The sequence below is a fragment of the Zalophus californianus genome, chromosome 16, assembly GCF_009762305.2.
Source record: "Zalophus californianus isolate mZalCal1 chromosome 16, mZalCal1.pri.v2, whole genome shotgun sequence".
Lineage (NCBI taxonomy): Eukaryota > Metazoa > Chordata > Mammalia > Carnivora > Otariidae > Zalophus > Zalophus californianus.
Window position 1 is genome coordinate 29,972,065 of NC_045610.1, and position 14,607 is coordinate 29,986,671.

General features: G+C 38.5%; 1 protein-coding gene across 6 annotated transcripts in view; it reads right to left on the reverse strand.

Annotated features, from left to right (window-relative positions):
- ANKFN1 (ankyrin repeat and fibronectin type III domain containing 1) overlaps positions 1-14,607 on the reverse strand; it is a 345,217-nt gene that overhangs the window by 269,442 nt on the left and 61,168 nt on the right. For all 6 annotated transcript variants that reach the window (XM_027624496.2, XM_027624493.1, XM_027624490.1 and 3 more), the window contains one exon: positions 8,131-8,171. Coding sequence is in view for 1 of the 6 variants with exons in the window: in XM_027624493.1 (XP_027480294.1) it covers positions 8,131-8,171 (41 nt within the window). In the remaining 5 variants the exon portion in view is untranslated. The remainder of the gene's footprint in view (positions 1-8,130; positions 8,172-14,607) is intronic.

Consider the following 14,607-nt stretch of genomic DNA (forward strand, 5'->3'; position numbering starts at 1 on the left):
GATTTCATTAAATATCTATATTCCTACAATTATCTCCTCCTTATTCCCTTTTAATTTGGGCTTCTGACTTTGTCGTCTAAAAAGTTGTTTAGAAAAGATAGAATAATAGAATCTTTAAGTCAATAATCAATATTAAAGGTAAAAACATATTTTAATGGTGAGGGAAGTAGAAAGTGGCTTCTGAATACTTAGAAGATAGTTTCTGATCTTTTGTAAAATTAAAACAGATTTCTAAAAAAAGAATAACATCACTTCGGAAAAATTTTATTTGTCAATAATTCACAGCTGTACCTTACCACTTTCACCCATTTGCTAACCCCCCTGCTGTCTAAAGAGAAAGGGCCAGTATTGATTTAGAAATGGCTTGTGCCAATTTGCAAGTGGCAATTGTTAGACTTTCAGGAATTTGTGAGTTATTTGTTAAGAATGGCCATTCTTAAAAATTGAATTATAAAATCTTATAATAAAATAACATATTAAAAACAAAGGAAATATATCAAACTTCTGCACAGCAAAAGAAACTATCAACAAAATGAAAAGGCAACCTACTGAATGCAAGAAAATAGTTACAAGTCATATAACTGATAAGGGGTAATATATCCAAAATAAAGAACTCCTAAAACTCAATAGCAACAACAAAAAAACACCCGAAAAAACAACCAAATAATTGAAAAATGGGCAGAGGATCTGAATAGACATTTTTTCAAGGAAGGTATACTGAGGGCCAACAGGTACATGACAAGCTGCTCAACATCACTAAGTATCAGGGAAATGGACAGCAAAACCACAGTGAGATATCACCCTTGTGTGTTACTGGTGGGAATGTAAATGGATGCAGCCATTGTGTAAAACAATATGGAGGTTCTTTAGAAAATTAAAAATAGAACTACCACATGATCTAGTAATTCCACTTCTGGCTATTTATTCAAAGAAAACAAAGACCTAACTTGAAAAGATATATGTATCCTCACATTCACTGCATTATTTATAATTGCCAACACATGGAAACAACCTAAGTGTCCATCAATAGATGGATAAAGAACATGCAAGATGTCTGTCTATCTATCTAGTGGAATATTATTCAGTCACGAAAAAGTATGAACTCTTGCCTTTTGTAACAACACAGATGGGCCCTGAAAGTATTATGCTAAGTGAAATAAGCCAGACTGAGAAAGACAAATATTGTATGATCTCACTTACATGTGGAATCAAAAACAAAACAAAACAAAACAAAAACAACCAAACAAAAACCAAATACAGCATTCATACATACAGAACTCTGGTGGTTGCCAGAGGCAGGGATGGGGGTGGTGGGGGAAATGGGGGAAGGGAATCAAAAAGTACAAAGTCCCAGTTGTAAACTAAATAAGTCATGGGAATGTAATGTATAGCGCGGCAACTATCCTTAATCATACTATATTGCATATTTGGAAGTTGCTAAGACAGTAGATCTTAAAAGTTCTCATCACAAGAAAAAAATTCCATAACTATGTATGGTGATGGATGTTAACTAGACTTTCATAGAGATCATTTCATAATACACACAAATATCAAATCATTCTGTTGTATATCTAAACCTAATATAAGGTATGTTAATTAGACCTCAATAATTAAAAAAAGGAAATACTCAAAACTCATCACTTCCTGATTTTTTTTTGACAATTTATTTTACCTATGGCTTCTGAGCTTATTTGCATCTATTGTATTTGTATGGTGGAAATATCATATTAAGGCACCACTGCATATCCCTTATTAATTTTATATTCAGTAGTATCTACCATGTTAATAGCTTGAAATTGGCCATGGCAGGAAGATTTACACCACAGATATCAGCAAATACCACACATCAAGGCTTGATTTATTATTTTGCTGATTGTCTAGATTTAAGAAAGTTATAGAGAAAACTGAATTCAGATTAAATAAAAAGGAGTGTTGTTTATAGCTGTCATACTGTAAATAGTACAGAAACTTGAGGAAATATATTCAAAAACTATTATCCAATTTAGTAAAGAAGTTGCTCACGTTGTGGATCCACACTTACATATAAAGTACATTTATTCATCAATTGCAGCCGTAGGTTGACTATAGATACCAAGAGTTAAGCAAAAATCAACGAAAGCATTCTCTGAGAATCAGTTGGCTACATGGAATTTAGAATAAAGGGTATTATATATTTTGTTATTATTTGTAAGTTGTGTGCTACAAATCCATTATATCAGTAAGATTACATTATATATGGGTGTATATATATATATATATACACACATATATATATATATATATATATATACAGTTTATTCCAGAAGCAACCTAGAAGGGTCACATCGCAATTACATAAGAGAGGGAATTAAGACAGAAAATAATAGACTAGCAATTTATTAATCCTGGGAACTGGGCATATTTGAAAGAGAAGAGGTAAGTGAGGAGAAAAGCAACACAAGATAGCATTTAAATTTTTTTTTTAAGTTTTATTTATTTAAGTAATTTCTACATCCAACGTGGGCTCGAACTCATGACCCTAAGATCAAGAATCACATGCTCTTCTGACTGAGCCAGCCAGGCGCCCTGTTAGCATTTTGTTATAGAGAGCAGTAGGGAGAGAGAGGGGCAAGATTTCTGAGCAGCTACCATGAAAAATTTGGCTAATGGTCTTTAGAATATTTCACTGTGGAATGTAATATAATTCCCCTCTGAGGGACTTTAATAAAAATTTACATTGTTTTCATTTGTTTAGATTTTTGTGTTTCCTTTGAATATATACCTAAACTTAGAGGGCCATGGAGCAGTTGAGTTATATGTAGGTTACACAAACATTTTGATCATAAAACTATTATTTGGAGTCAATATGGGTTCACTATGAATAAATTATGCCAAACTGCCTTTGTTCCTCTTATGATAGGGTGGTTATACTAGCGTAGCTTGACAAATACAACAAAAGTGACAACAATACAACTATCACTACCACTAATTACTGTTTTTATATTACTGATTGCTGTCCTACATTCTTTACACGGATTAATTTGCTTAAACAACACAACAACCTTATGCAGCAGACACAAATAATTTAATATCATCATTTTACATATCAGCACACGGACCTGGAGGTAACTTGCTCCAAGTCATGTAACTAGCAAAATCTAGTAAGATTAGAGTCTAGGCAATCTAGCCCTGAAGATCATATGCTTAGTGAACTACAGAATGCTATAAAATTGACTAACATTAGCAACGTAGTGTAAAGTTTGTCTTATTCTTAGTTTCCAAAGGGCACTGATATCAATCTAAAGATAGCTCTATGTCAGGATGTTGGAAAGCTGCCTGTACCAAATTTTGTTGAGTGATTTCATAAAAGCATTTACTGAGCATCTGGTTGTTTAACAGAATGTCACAGACGTTTCAGGAGAGACAAAGATGACGATGTATAAAACATGATTTCATTGCCAAAAAGCTTAAAACCCAGATAGTCACTGTTTTTATCAATCTTTTGAATGAAGTCAAGAGGCAAATCAAATATATCCCAAAACTGAAACAGTTAGGTTTAAAGTAAAATTCAAAAAGCTCCTAAGAGTTTCCACTAGTATTCTGAAACTAATAAGTGTCACAGGAATAAATGTACAGGTTTATGTAGTATTCAAAACCAAGTGCATAAATATAGGACTGGAAAAAATCTGTTTTTATAGCAGCTTTTATATAGCACAACTAGAGGCTTTAGGATTAACCTCAGGACTAAAGTGCTATTAAAATTTGTGTTATACTCAGGTTATAGTAATAGAAATAACAATGTCTGGAACGAGAACTTTTTTTTTTTTTTTTTTTTGCCCTTCTTGGAGCTCTGTGATGGGCAGCCATCTTGGTATTACTATTATTATTATTATTATTATTATTATTATTATTATTATTATTTTAGTTCAGTCCGTAATTTTAAGAGGGACACTGAAAAATGTGACTGGGGCAAATGGAAAGGGTAGCTAAACCAAGTCATATGAAGGATGGCTGAAGCAATGGGGGATGTTTAGCGTGGACAAGGAAAGCTCAGAGAGAGTACATTGGATCAGATTCCAAAATATTTGGAGGGTTGTCATGTGGAAGAAGGAGTCAACTTCTGAGCTGCTCCAGAAGGCAAAACTAGCAAGAACCACCTGAAGGTTATCTCCGGTTAGTAAAAGAAAGTTGTAAGTGTTGAGCTATTTAAAAATGGGTTGGACTTCCATGGACTAGGGAGTGGGTGCTAAGGAAGATGGGAGGAGGATGGCTTGGGGTGGGCTGTTAAACTGCATCATGTTGAACCATCCTCCCCAAAACGAAAATCCTGTGATTTATAATGGCACAGCACAAACCATTCCCTAAACTTTTAGAATACATAGACCGGAAGATCCTCTTTGCCCCAAATACGCGAAAACTACAATTAACATATGAGTAGCAATTATCTTTATATTGCTCCTAGAAGCAAAAGAAGCGGTGACATTTGGGTCATGAAAAGAGAGGAAATAGATGTCCTGTGCAATTGCCTCTGTGCAAAGAAAGCCTGGGAACTAGGGGCATAAGCCCAGGGGATCTGCACAGGGGAGAACAGTGGGCTGTTTTGATACAAAGAAGTGAACAAAGAAGGAATACAAGGTTTATGCTGGATGCAGCTTTAAATCCTTCAGCACAGTGCCTAGCAGTCATAAAAAAGCAAATACAAGTCAGCAAAACCTTTCCAGAGGTGATGAATAGAAACAGAACATATCACTCTGGTCTAGATAAAGGCTACATCAGCGCACTACAGACCTTCCTCTGTAAAGAGGATTTCAGCCTTGGGGAAGAAGATGATGCAACTGGAATTAGGGCAAAAATCCTGGCACATGGATCTTCAGGTAATTTACACAAACCAAGTTATTAATGCAATTGGCAAGTGGATGCCTAGAGATGGAGTATTTAAAGGGAATCCCACCAAGGACAGGGGAAGCTGAAGGGAGCCAGTAGAAGGCACCAGGCTAGTTGAATATAGGGAAAAAAAAGAAGAGATGAGGTTGAGATTGCAATCCAGACAAAGCTCAGTATAGTCAAGAAGAGCTAAGGGGAAAAGACCTGTGCCCAGCCGACAAAAGCCCCAGATAAAATCCCAACCACACCATGCAATTTATTAAAAGTTGTTTCTTCCCCACTAACCAACCAGCTTCTACTAGTCTAGAGCATTCTTTCTGACTTATTTCATTAACATTTCCCTCTTTTCCTGGAGTGGCCAGAGCCCCAGGGAATCTCTCTCTCTCTCCTCCCCCTTCCCCCCAACCAGTGGGGCATTGAATGAGAGCCAGAGTGTTGTCTGTGTAAAGAGAAATTGCAAAACCACAAATTGCAGAAAATCGTTACTGCCAAAAATCGAAAGGAACACACAATATCACCATGCCTCTTAAAAAGCAATTGCACATTTAACAGGCCTCTGGATAATTCAGGTTTGTTTGGCAACTTTCTCATCCATACCACCCAGAAGACAATTCTCTTCCACCAGAGGCAGTGGTCCCAAAGAATATTTGTAGTTAAAAAGAAACAAAAAATGTGGGTGCAAGTCTTTCCAGGAGCCCAATTTGGCCCAATATGGTTCTATTTTACTCTATTATGTAGTATTGATTTTAAGGCTTAAATGTGCCCGCCCCACCCCCCCTAATCCAGGGATTCCTGCTGAGACAGAGAGGGCCTCTAGTAAGGATGGAACAAGAATCCCTTAAAGATACAAAGCACTTTTAGATGGCAAACTCCTTCCGAAATGTTACCTTATGTGATTTTCACAACAACCCTTTGACAGAGTCAGGAAAAAATGCTTTTCTTTTTCTTCCTCCAACCCATAATAAAGATACTTAGAAACTGAGGGGTTAACTAACATTCTCAAAATCATACCATTTCAGAGGGAGTACCTGGGACTCAAACATAAGCCTTCTGAGTTCTCATCCTGAGTTCCTTCCATCACCCACCCCCTTTCTCCATGGGGGCATATCTTCCCTGACTTGGCTATGGCTGCCCTCCTTCAGCAGAGCTGGGATTTTATGTGGCCCATACACATTTCCAGGCCCTTGACTTGGAAAGCCTCCTGCCATTCACTACAGATCAAGCCCTGTCTGAATGCATGCTGATTAGGGTCGTTTTCCATTTGTATTGGTTGTATAACACAATCATCATTAGGACATAATGCCAACTCCTGAGGGGCTGATGGAGTCTGGTTGCCAAAATGAAACCGAGTCACAATTGCCTGGTGATTTTAATGTGTTTCCATGACTCCATGGGTCAGACCAACTTTCCCCCAGTTGCTCAGAGATGATGTGGAGAGGTGTAGAGACCTGTTTTTGTCTGGATAGTGCAAAACTTGGTGCAAGGTTACTTCTCAGAGTATTTACTGATAAAATTGGTCACCAAGCACTCTGTATGTGCTTGAGAAAAAAAAAATGCCAAAATAAAGTGATCACAAATTAACCTCCTAACATGAAACAGCGAGCTGTTTCCACGCCCCCACCACGGACCAGGAGATACAAGGTACTTTCAAACAACATTTTGATAAAGAGATCTGAAGGTAATAGTCACATATGCTTATAGTTGCACACTTGCAGTTAATGACTGAAAATGCTATCTTAAATTGCCTTTCATCCAATTTTCACCATGAACATAAACCGAATATCTTTTAGTATTTAACATTAAATCATTTAAAATCAGTGACAAACCTAAATGGACAGATATAGTGAGAAAACTCCCAAATATGAATATGTAGGAGAGTAAACACAGACTGTCTTCCCAAACAATTTCTATGTCCAGCAGAAAGAATACAGTCAAAAGTTAACGTTTGTACAAATAAAATACTTAGGATAGCACATGAAAAGGGAGACAGCTCATAAAATCTAACTTGACTTTATAGGTAGAAGCTGCTTAAAACATTCATAACATGCAGGTGTCTTGATAATGCAATAAAGACCAAGGCAATATAATCCAGAAATTGACATTTAAAAAAATTCTGGTGAATGCATAATACTTTGACATAAAATCTGAATGGTTTTAAGGGTGAATGTTGCTTGTGCTGATGTTTGAATATTTGGTGTATAGCAATGGGATCAATTTATTCTAGAGAGCAAACAAAAGATATCATCCCAGGAAATCAGCAAAAGGTAAGTTTTTCTTGCAGTTCAGCTGAATATCTAGTTTTCTCAGGGACTGAATGATTCAAAAGAGAATTTATTAAAACCTGCATAATATGTATAATTAGAGTGAGACCTTTGGATTCTCCTGGGTCCAAGAATGTCTAATTAAATCTTTCAGTGACTACTCACATGCATCCTCCATTGGAAACTCTGTATGAATCAGAAGCTGGGAGTTGATGTACATTCTTGGTTTACCTGGCTTGACCTTCTACCTTATGGTTGTTGATCTCCTGCTTACTTATCTGTAGTGACAAGCAACTCACTACCATTTGAACTACATTTGAATAGCTAGAGTCTTTATTCACATCTATCCCGTTTTTTTGAACTCGGGTATTATCAAATTATTCCAGAGACAGATGTAACATTCATATTTCGAACTCCCAGTTTGGACCCGTTGTAATTTTACTTGGTTTTTTAAAATAGAGGGGGTTTCTAATTTGGCTATAGACACTAAGAGTACCAAGAGTAAAGAAACATAATACACGGGAGATTCGTTCCAGAAAGAACATGGGTTTACAGCGTGGCTGCAATGCAGTACACACAGAAAGGCATTATTAAGATAACTACCATGCTATTAAATAGGAAACAGTCTGTGACTGTGACGAACAACTGGGCAAAGAGTGATAAATTAGCCACTTGAGAGAACCTGAATATTCAAATGTTTGGTGTCACATGATCATCATGTCTAGAAGAATACCACCTAATTTTTCTTCCTGACTTTTTTTCCAGCTTTTTAGATGCAATGTAGTAGCAGCCATGATTGGGCTCAATCTGCTTCCCAAATGGTTGGTGAGATGCTGCACGATGCTAGACAAACCCACAGTGTGAAGTGGAAGATTCACACTGTGGCTGTCTTTGTTGAGCCAGACTTTAAAAAGGCAGCAATGTGAGATGGGAGCCGTGAAGAGGAGGAGGTTTGAGGAATTACAACTGAGAAGTAGATATCATTTCAAGAAGGAAATGTACTTACATTTTGCTGCAGGTAAAATGCCTGTCTTTAAAGGGCAGCTTCTGAAACAAAGGGGAAAAAATAAGCGTGTTAAAAAAAATAACAGTAATGAGTAACCCATTCCAACTGAAAAAGGCATTGGATTGCCTTTGAAGGTACACGCGCTGACTGAAAACATTGTAATTGGGAGAAGGAGCCCACAGAGCAAAGATGGAAGTCAACTGCCATGTCTCACTGCATGCTCAGGAACCTGCCCCAGGACATCCTAGAATTCTGAGATCCCTTGACAGTCAACTTTGTCTCCCATGCCTGGTCCTGGGGAGTGAGAAGTAGGAGGGGTCTAGTTGCCTAATTCAATGACTTAGACTCAGCATTCTCTTGCTTCTGGTTCGTACTGACATTGTACCTCATTCTCATAGGCCCAGTTCTGACACATTGTTCCATTAAATTAAACTCCTCCTAAAAATTATGATCTTCTCAATTCATGCTTATTTGGGTAAGTGGACAAGTTTTCTTCTCCAAGAAGTAAAAAGCTTTTCTGGGGAGCATTGGGGTGGGGGGTTTGAAATCAATGCCAGATTTTTCCTTATTCAAGATGGCAGTAAAAGAAGAAACAATTAGACCATGCCTATGCTGGGAAGGACTGTGCCAATTGTGCAGGCAATTTGTTCAGTGTGGCAGCCCACCAGACAATTCAGCTTGCTTCCAAATCCTTTTTTTTTGGAGAAGGGGAGGTTTGGGGGGCATATTGTGGTTATATCCAAAGGGGTCCTTTTCAGGGTAGTAGATTTAATTGGGAATGGCAAGTAAGTCCCCATGATTGGTATGAACAATTTGCATGCTGAGAGTCACATGATTCTGGGTCATCTCTACGACTGAATATTCAAGTCATGGTGTCCTCAGACCTACAGAAAGATCTTGCCATGCCACTCACATTAAGTCAGATTAGTCACTTTGGTGAGCAGTATTTTTCCAAGCTCTGCCATTTTTTGGTAATAGTGTGACTTTGGCAAACTAACTCAATGCTCCAGGATCAATAGAAATAATAATGTGGCTATTTCAAAGAGTTGTTGTAAGAGTTAAATAAGATAATACATATAAAACAGTAATGTAAGGTTGGCCTATCTAGTGTTTTACTGTGATTGTTATTACCAGAAGGCCAATTTGGAAAGCCATATTAAGAAGATACGATAAATCCATGAAATTGGAGCTAAAAGGGTGGCTATGGAGAGAGTTTTGCTTGGGTAAGATGTCTCCTCTCTCTGCAGTCTGCGCCATACCATTGTCCCAAATCTCTCTCTCAGATTGCCTCCTTCTACTCTTCATTTCTCCAACCAGTGAGTACAATTTGGGTTAGATCAACATCCACACTGGAATATTCCTAAATGTTTTGGCAAGCCACCTAATTCCTCATTTCCTCTCCATGGAGATGGTTGGGGGTGAGGTTTCTAGATTGACAAATTGTTAAATTATAGAACTACTGGACCCAGAAAGAATTGGCATAATTCTTCTTTCACAGTTCTTTACACGAGGTAGGTGCTTGATGAATTTTTATTGAGTTGATGTTTTTAGACAGATCCTATGGTGTAACTCAACAAGATGTCCTATGCGTCACTGACTGGAAGGAGTTAGGAACACTGCTCTGACATACAACACCCACCCCCACCTATCCTCCAAACCAAATAGTATACTGAAAATTCTTCTGAAATTGTGTGCCTTTCATTTCCTTTGAGGAACTTGTTGCTAAGAAACAAATTTAGACAGTTCTCACCTGCTGAGAAAAGTTTTTACTACCGCTGCAGATAACAGGTTCTTCTTTAGCCACAAAAGTGTTAACAAAGAAAACTGTCTGTTACTTCACGGAGTCATTGGACAAGAGCTCTTCATTTGGGTGACAATTTCACAGCAATATCATTGATTACTTTGAAAACTATTCAGAGCTGTCCTTGAGACTACATTATGAAGCTACCTAATGCAATGATACTGATCATTTTTCTTGGGGTACAAAATAAATAAAGCATTCAAGAACAGTGTGGGTGGTAGTGAGGTTTTACAGGCCACAGAGGACTATAAAAGCTTGCTTTAGCTTTTCCAAGCTTACTTCCACATTAGAAAAATAAAAACCTGAATTTCTAAAGAAGAGGGCCTTTAAAATTATTAATTAATTCATTTGCTAAATGTGTATTTAGTGCCTAATTATGTGTAGCACACTGTGCTAGGCCCTAAGAACGCATTGCCTGCTATCATGATAATGCCTGTCTGATAGGGGAGACAACTAGACATTTTGGAGGGATTGCACGATGATGTAATGCAAAATTACAGGGTGGTCAGTGAGGAGGGGAGATGGTCTTTGAAAGTCTAGAAAGAGAAATCAGGGAAGCCTAATTGGGGGAATGTTGGGATAGTATCTGAAGAAAAATTCATATTTAATAAAAATGACTGTTAACATTGCTGAGTCTTAATGCATCAGTAACTGTCTTAGATGTTTCTGATTCACCTGTTACTCTTAACCACCCTGGGAAGGAACTAGTCCCACCTCAGGGTAGGAGTTAAAAAAAGCAAAGGGACATCATCAAGGGCACGGGTCCTGGATGGGAGAAACTGGCTCTTTTGAGGGACTGACACACCAACAACACCATTTGCCTTATTTTGTACACTCTTCCACAAAATCCATTCTTCCACCATGTAGGAGTCCTTAAAGAATCATAGATACGGCTCTTCTGATACCAATCCCAGATAACTTAAATTACAGAAACCTCGCCTCTCTGTTCCCACCTCAGGAGGATACAAGGTCCATCTTGGCTCTCTGCCCTAAACCACACCCACATAGTACCAGGCCAGCATCTCTGGGTCATGGTCACACATGGGCCTGATTCAGTAGTCACATCCACATGGAATGGACCTTGTCCAAAGCTCCTGGATCGCCCTGTTAGGAATGCAGATTCCTAGGCTCTGATGATCACTGAAATCTGTCAACTGATACTCCTGGAGCAACTGATCTCTGGGCCAAAGTGTTCAACCAAGGGATTCTATGTACCACCTATTTATCTCAAGTTCTTTTTTTTTTTTTTTTTTTTTTGCCTTTTTATTTTTTTTTTTTTTAATTTTTTATTGTTATGTTAATCACCATATATTACATCATTAGTTTTTGGTGCAGTGTTCCATGATTCATTGTTTGTTCATAACACCCAGTGCTCCATGCAGAACGTGCCCTCCTCAATGCCCATCACCAGGCTAACCCATCCCCCTACCCCCCTCCCCTCTAGAACCCTCAGTTTGTTTTTCAGAGTCCATCATCTCTCATGGTTCGTCTCCCCCTCTGACATACTCCCCTTTTCTTCCTCTCCTGTTATCTTCTTCTTTTTCTTTTTTCTCAAAATATGTTGCATTATTTGTTTCAGAAGTACAGATCTGTGATTCAACAGTCTTGCACAATTCACAGCGCTCACCGTAGCACATACCCTCCCCAATATCTATCACCCAGCCACCCCATCCCTCCCACCCCCAACCACTCCAGTAACACTCAGTTTCTTTCCTGAGATTAAGAATTCCTCATATCAGTGAGGTCATGTGATACATGTCTTTCTCTGATTGACTTATTTCACTCAGCATAACACCCTCCAGTTCCATCCACATCGTTGCAAATGGCAAGATCTCATTCCTTTTGATGGCTGCATAATATTCCATTGTGTATATATACCACATCTTCTTTATCCATTCGTCTGTCGATGGGCATCTTGGCTCTTTCCACAGTTTGGCTATGGTGGACATTGCTGCTATAAACATTGGGGTACACGTACCCCTTCGGGTCCCTACATTTGTATCTTTGTGGTAAATACCCAGTAGTGCAATTGCTGGATCGAACGGTAGCTCTAATTTCAACTGTTTGAGGAACCTCCATACTGTTTTCCAGAGGGGTTGCACCAGCTTGCATTCCCACCAACAGTGTAGGAGGGTTCCCCTTTCTCCACATCCCCGCCAACATCTGTCGTTCCCTGACTTGTTAATTTTAGCCATTCTGACGGGTGTGAGGTGGTATCTCATTGAGGTTTTGATTTGGATTTCCCTGATGCCGAGCGATGTTGAGCACTTTTTCATGTGCCTGTTGGCCATTTGGATGTCTTCTTTGGAGAAATGTCTGTTCATGTCTTCTGCCCATTTCTTGATTGGATTATTTGTTCTTTGGGTGTTGAGTTTGATAAGTTCTTTATAGATTTTGGATCCTAGCCCTTTATCTGATATGTCATTTGCAAATATTTTCTCCCATTCTGTCGGTTGTCTTTTGGTTTTGTGGACTGTTTCTTTTGCTGTGCAGAAGCTTTTTCTCTTGATGAAATCCCAATAGTTCATTTTTGCCCTGGCCTCCCGTGCCTTTGGCGATGTTTCTAGGAAGAAGTTGCTGCGGCTAAGGTCGAAAAGGTTGCTACCTGTGTTCTCCTTTAGGATTTGTATGGACTCCTGTCTCACGTTTAGGTCTTTCAACCATTTGGAGTCTATTTTTGTGTGTGGTGTAAGGAAATGGTCCAGTTTCATTCTTATGCATGTGGCTGTCCAATTTTCCCAACACCATTTGTTGAAGAGACTGTCTTTTTGCCATTGGACATTCTTTCCTGCTTTGTCAAAAATAAGTTGACCATAGAGTTGAGGGTCCATTTCTGGGCTCTCAATTCTGTTCCATTGATCTATGTGTCTGTTTTTGTGCCAGTACCATACTGTCTTGATGATGACAGCTTTGTAATAGAGCTGGAAGTCCGGAATTGTGATGCCGCCAGCTTTGCTTTTCTTTTTCAGTATTCCTCTGGCTATTCTGGGTCTCTTCTGGTTCCATACAAATTTTAGGATTATTTGTTCCATTTCTTTGAAAAAGTGGATGGTATTTTGATGGGGATTGCATTGAATGTGTAGATTGCTCTAGGTAGCATTGACATCTTCACAATGTTGATTCTCCCAATCCATGAGCATGGAACGTTTTTCCATTTCTTTGTGTCTTCTTCAATTTCTTTCCTGAGTATTTTATAGTTTTCTGAGTACAGATCCTTCGCCTCTTTGGTTCGATTTATTCCTAGGTATCTAATGGTTTTGGGTGCAATTGTAAATGGGATAGACTCCTTGATTTGTCTCTCTTCTGTCTTGTTGTTGGTGTATAGGAATGCCACTGATTTCTGTGCATTGATTTTATATCCTCCTACTTGACTGAATTCCTGTATGAGTTCTAGCAGTTTTGGGGTGGAGTCTTTTGGGTTTTCCACATACAGTATCATATCATCTGCAAAGAGTGAGAGTTTGACTTCCTCTTTGCCGATTTGGATGCCTTTGATTTCTTTTTGTTGTCTGATTGCTGTGGCTAGGACTTCTAATACTATGTTGAATAGCAGTGGTGAGAGTGGACATCCCTGCCGCGTTCCTGACCTTAGGGGAAAAGCTCTCAGCCTTTCCCCATTGAGAATGATATTCGCTGTAGGTTTTTCGTAGATGGCTTTTATGATATTGAGGTATGTACCCTCTATCCCTATACTCTGAAGAGTTTTGATCAAGAAAGGATGTTGTACTTTGTCAAATGCTTTTTCTGCATCTATTGAGAGGATCATATGATTCTTGTTCTTTCTTCTGTTAATGTATTGTATCACGTTGATTGATTTGCGGATGTTGAACCAGCCTTGCAGCCCAGGGATAAATCCCACTTGGTCGTGGTGAATAATCCTTTTAATGTACTGTTGGATCCTATTGGCTAGTATTTTGGTGAGGATTTTTGCATCCATGTTCATCAAGGATATTGGTCTGTAATTCTCTTTTTTGATGGGGTCTTTGTCTGGTTTTGGGATCAAGGTAATGCTGGCCTCATAAAATGAGTTTGGAAGTTTCCCTTCCATTTCTATTTTTTGGAACAGTTTCAGGAGAATAGGTATTAATTCTTCTTCAAAGGTCTGATAGAATTCCCCTGGGAAGCCATCTGGCCCTGGGCTTTTGTTTGTTGGGAGATTTTTGATGACTGTTTCAATTTCCTTAGTGGTTATAGGTCTGTTCAGGTTTTCTATTTCTTCCTGGTTCAATTTTGGTAGTTGATACATCTCTAGGAATGCACCCATTTCTTCCAGGTTATCTAATTTGCTGGCATAGAGTTGCTCATAATATGTTCTTATAATTGTTTGTATTTCTTTGGTGTTGCTTGTGATCTCTCCTCTTTCATTCATGATTTTGTTGATTTGGGTCATTTCTCTTTTCTTTTTGATCAGTCTGGCCAGGGGTTTATCAATCTTGTTAATTCTTTCAAAGAACCAGCTCCTCGTTTCGTTGATCTGTTCTACTGTTCTTTTGGTTTCTAGTTCATTGATTTCTGCTCTGATCTTTATGATTTCTCTTCTCCTGCTGGGTTTAGGCTTTCTTTGCTGTTCTTTCTCCAGCTCCTTTAGGTGTAGGGTTAGGTTGTGTATTTGAGACCTTTCTTGTTTCTTGAGAAAGGCTTGTATTGCTATATACTTTCCTCTCAGGACTGCCTTT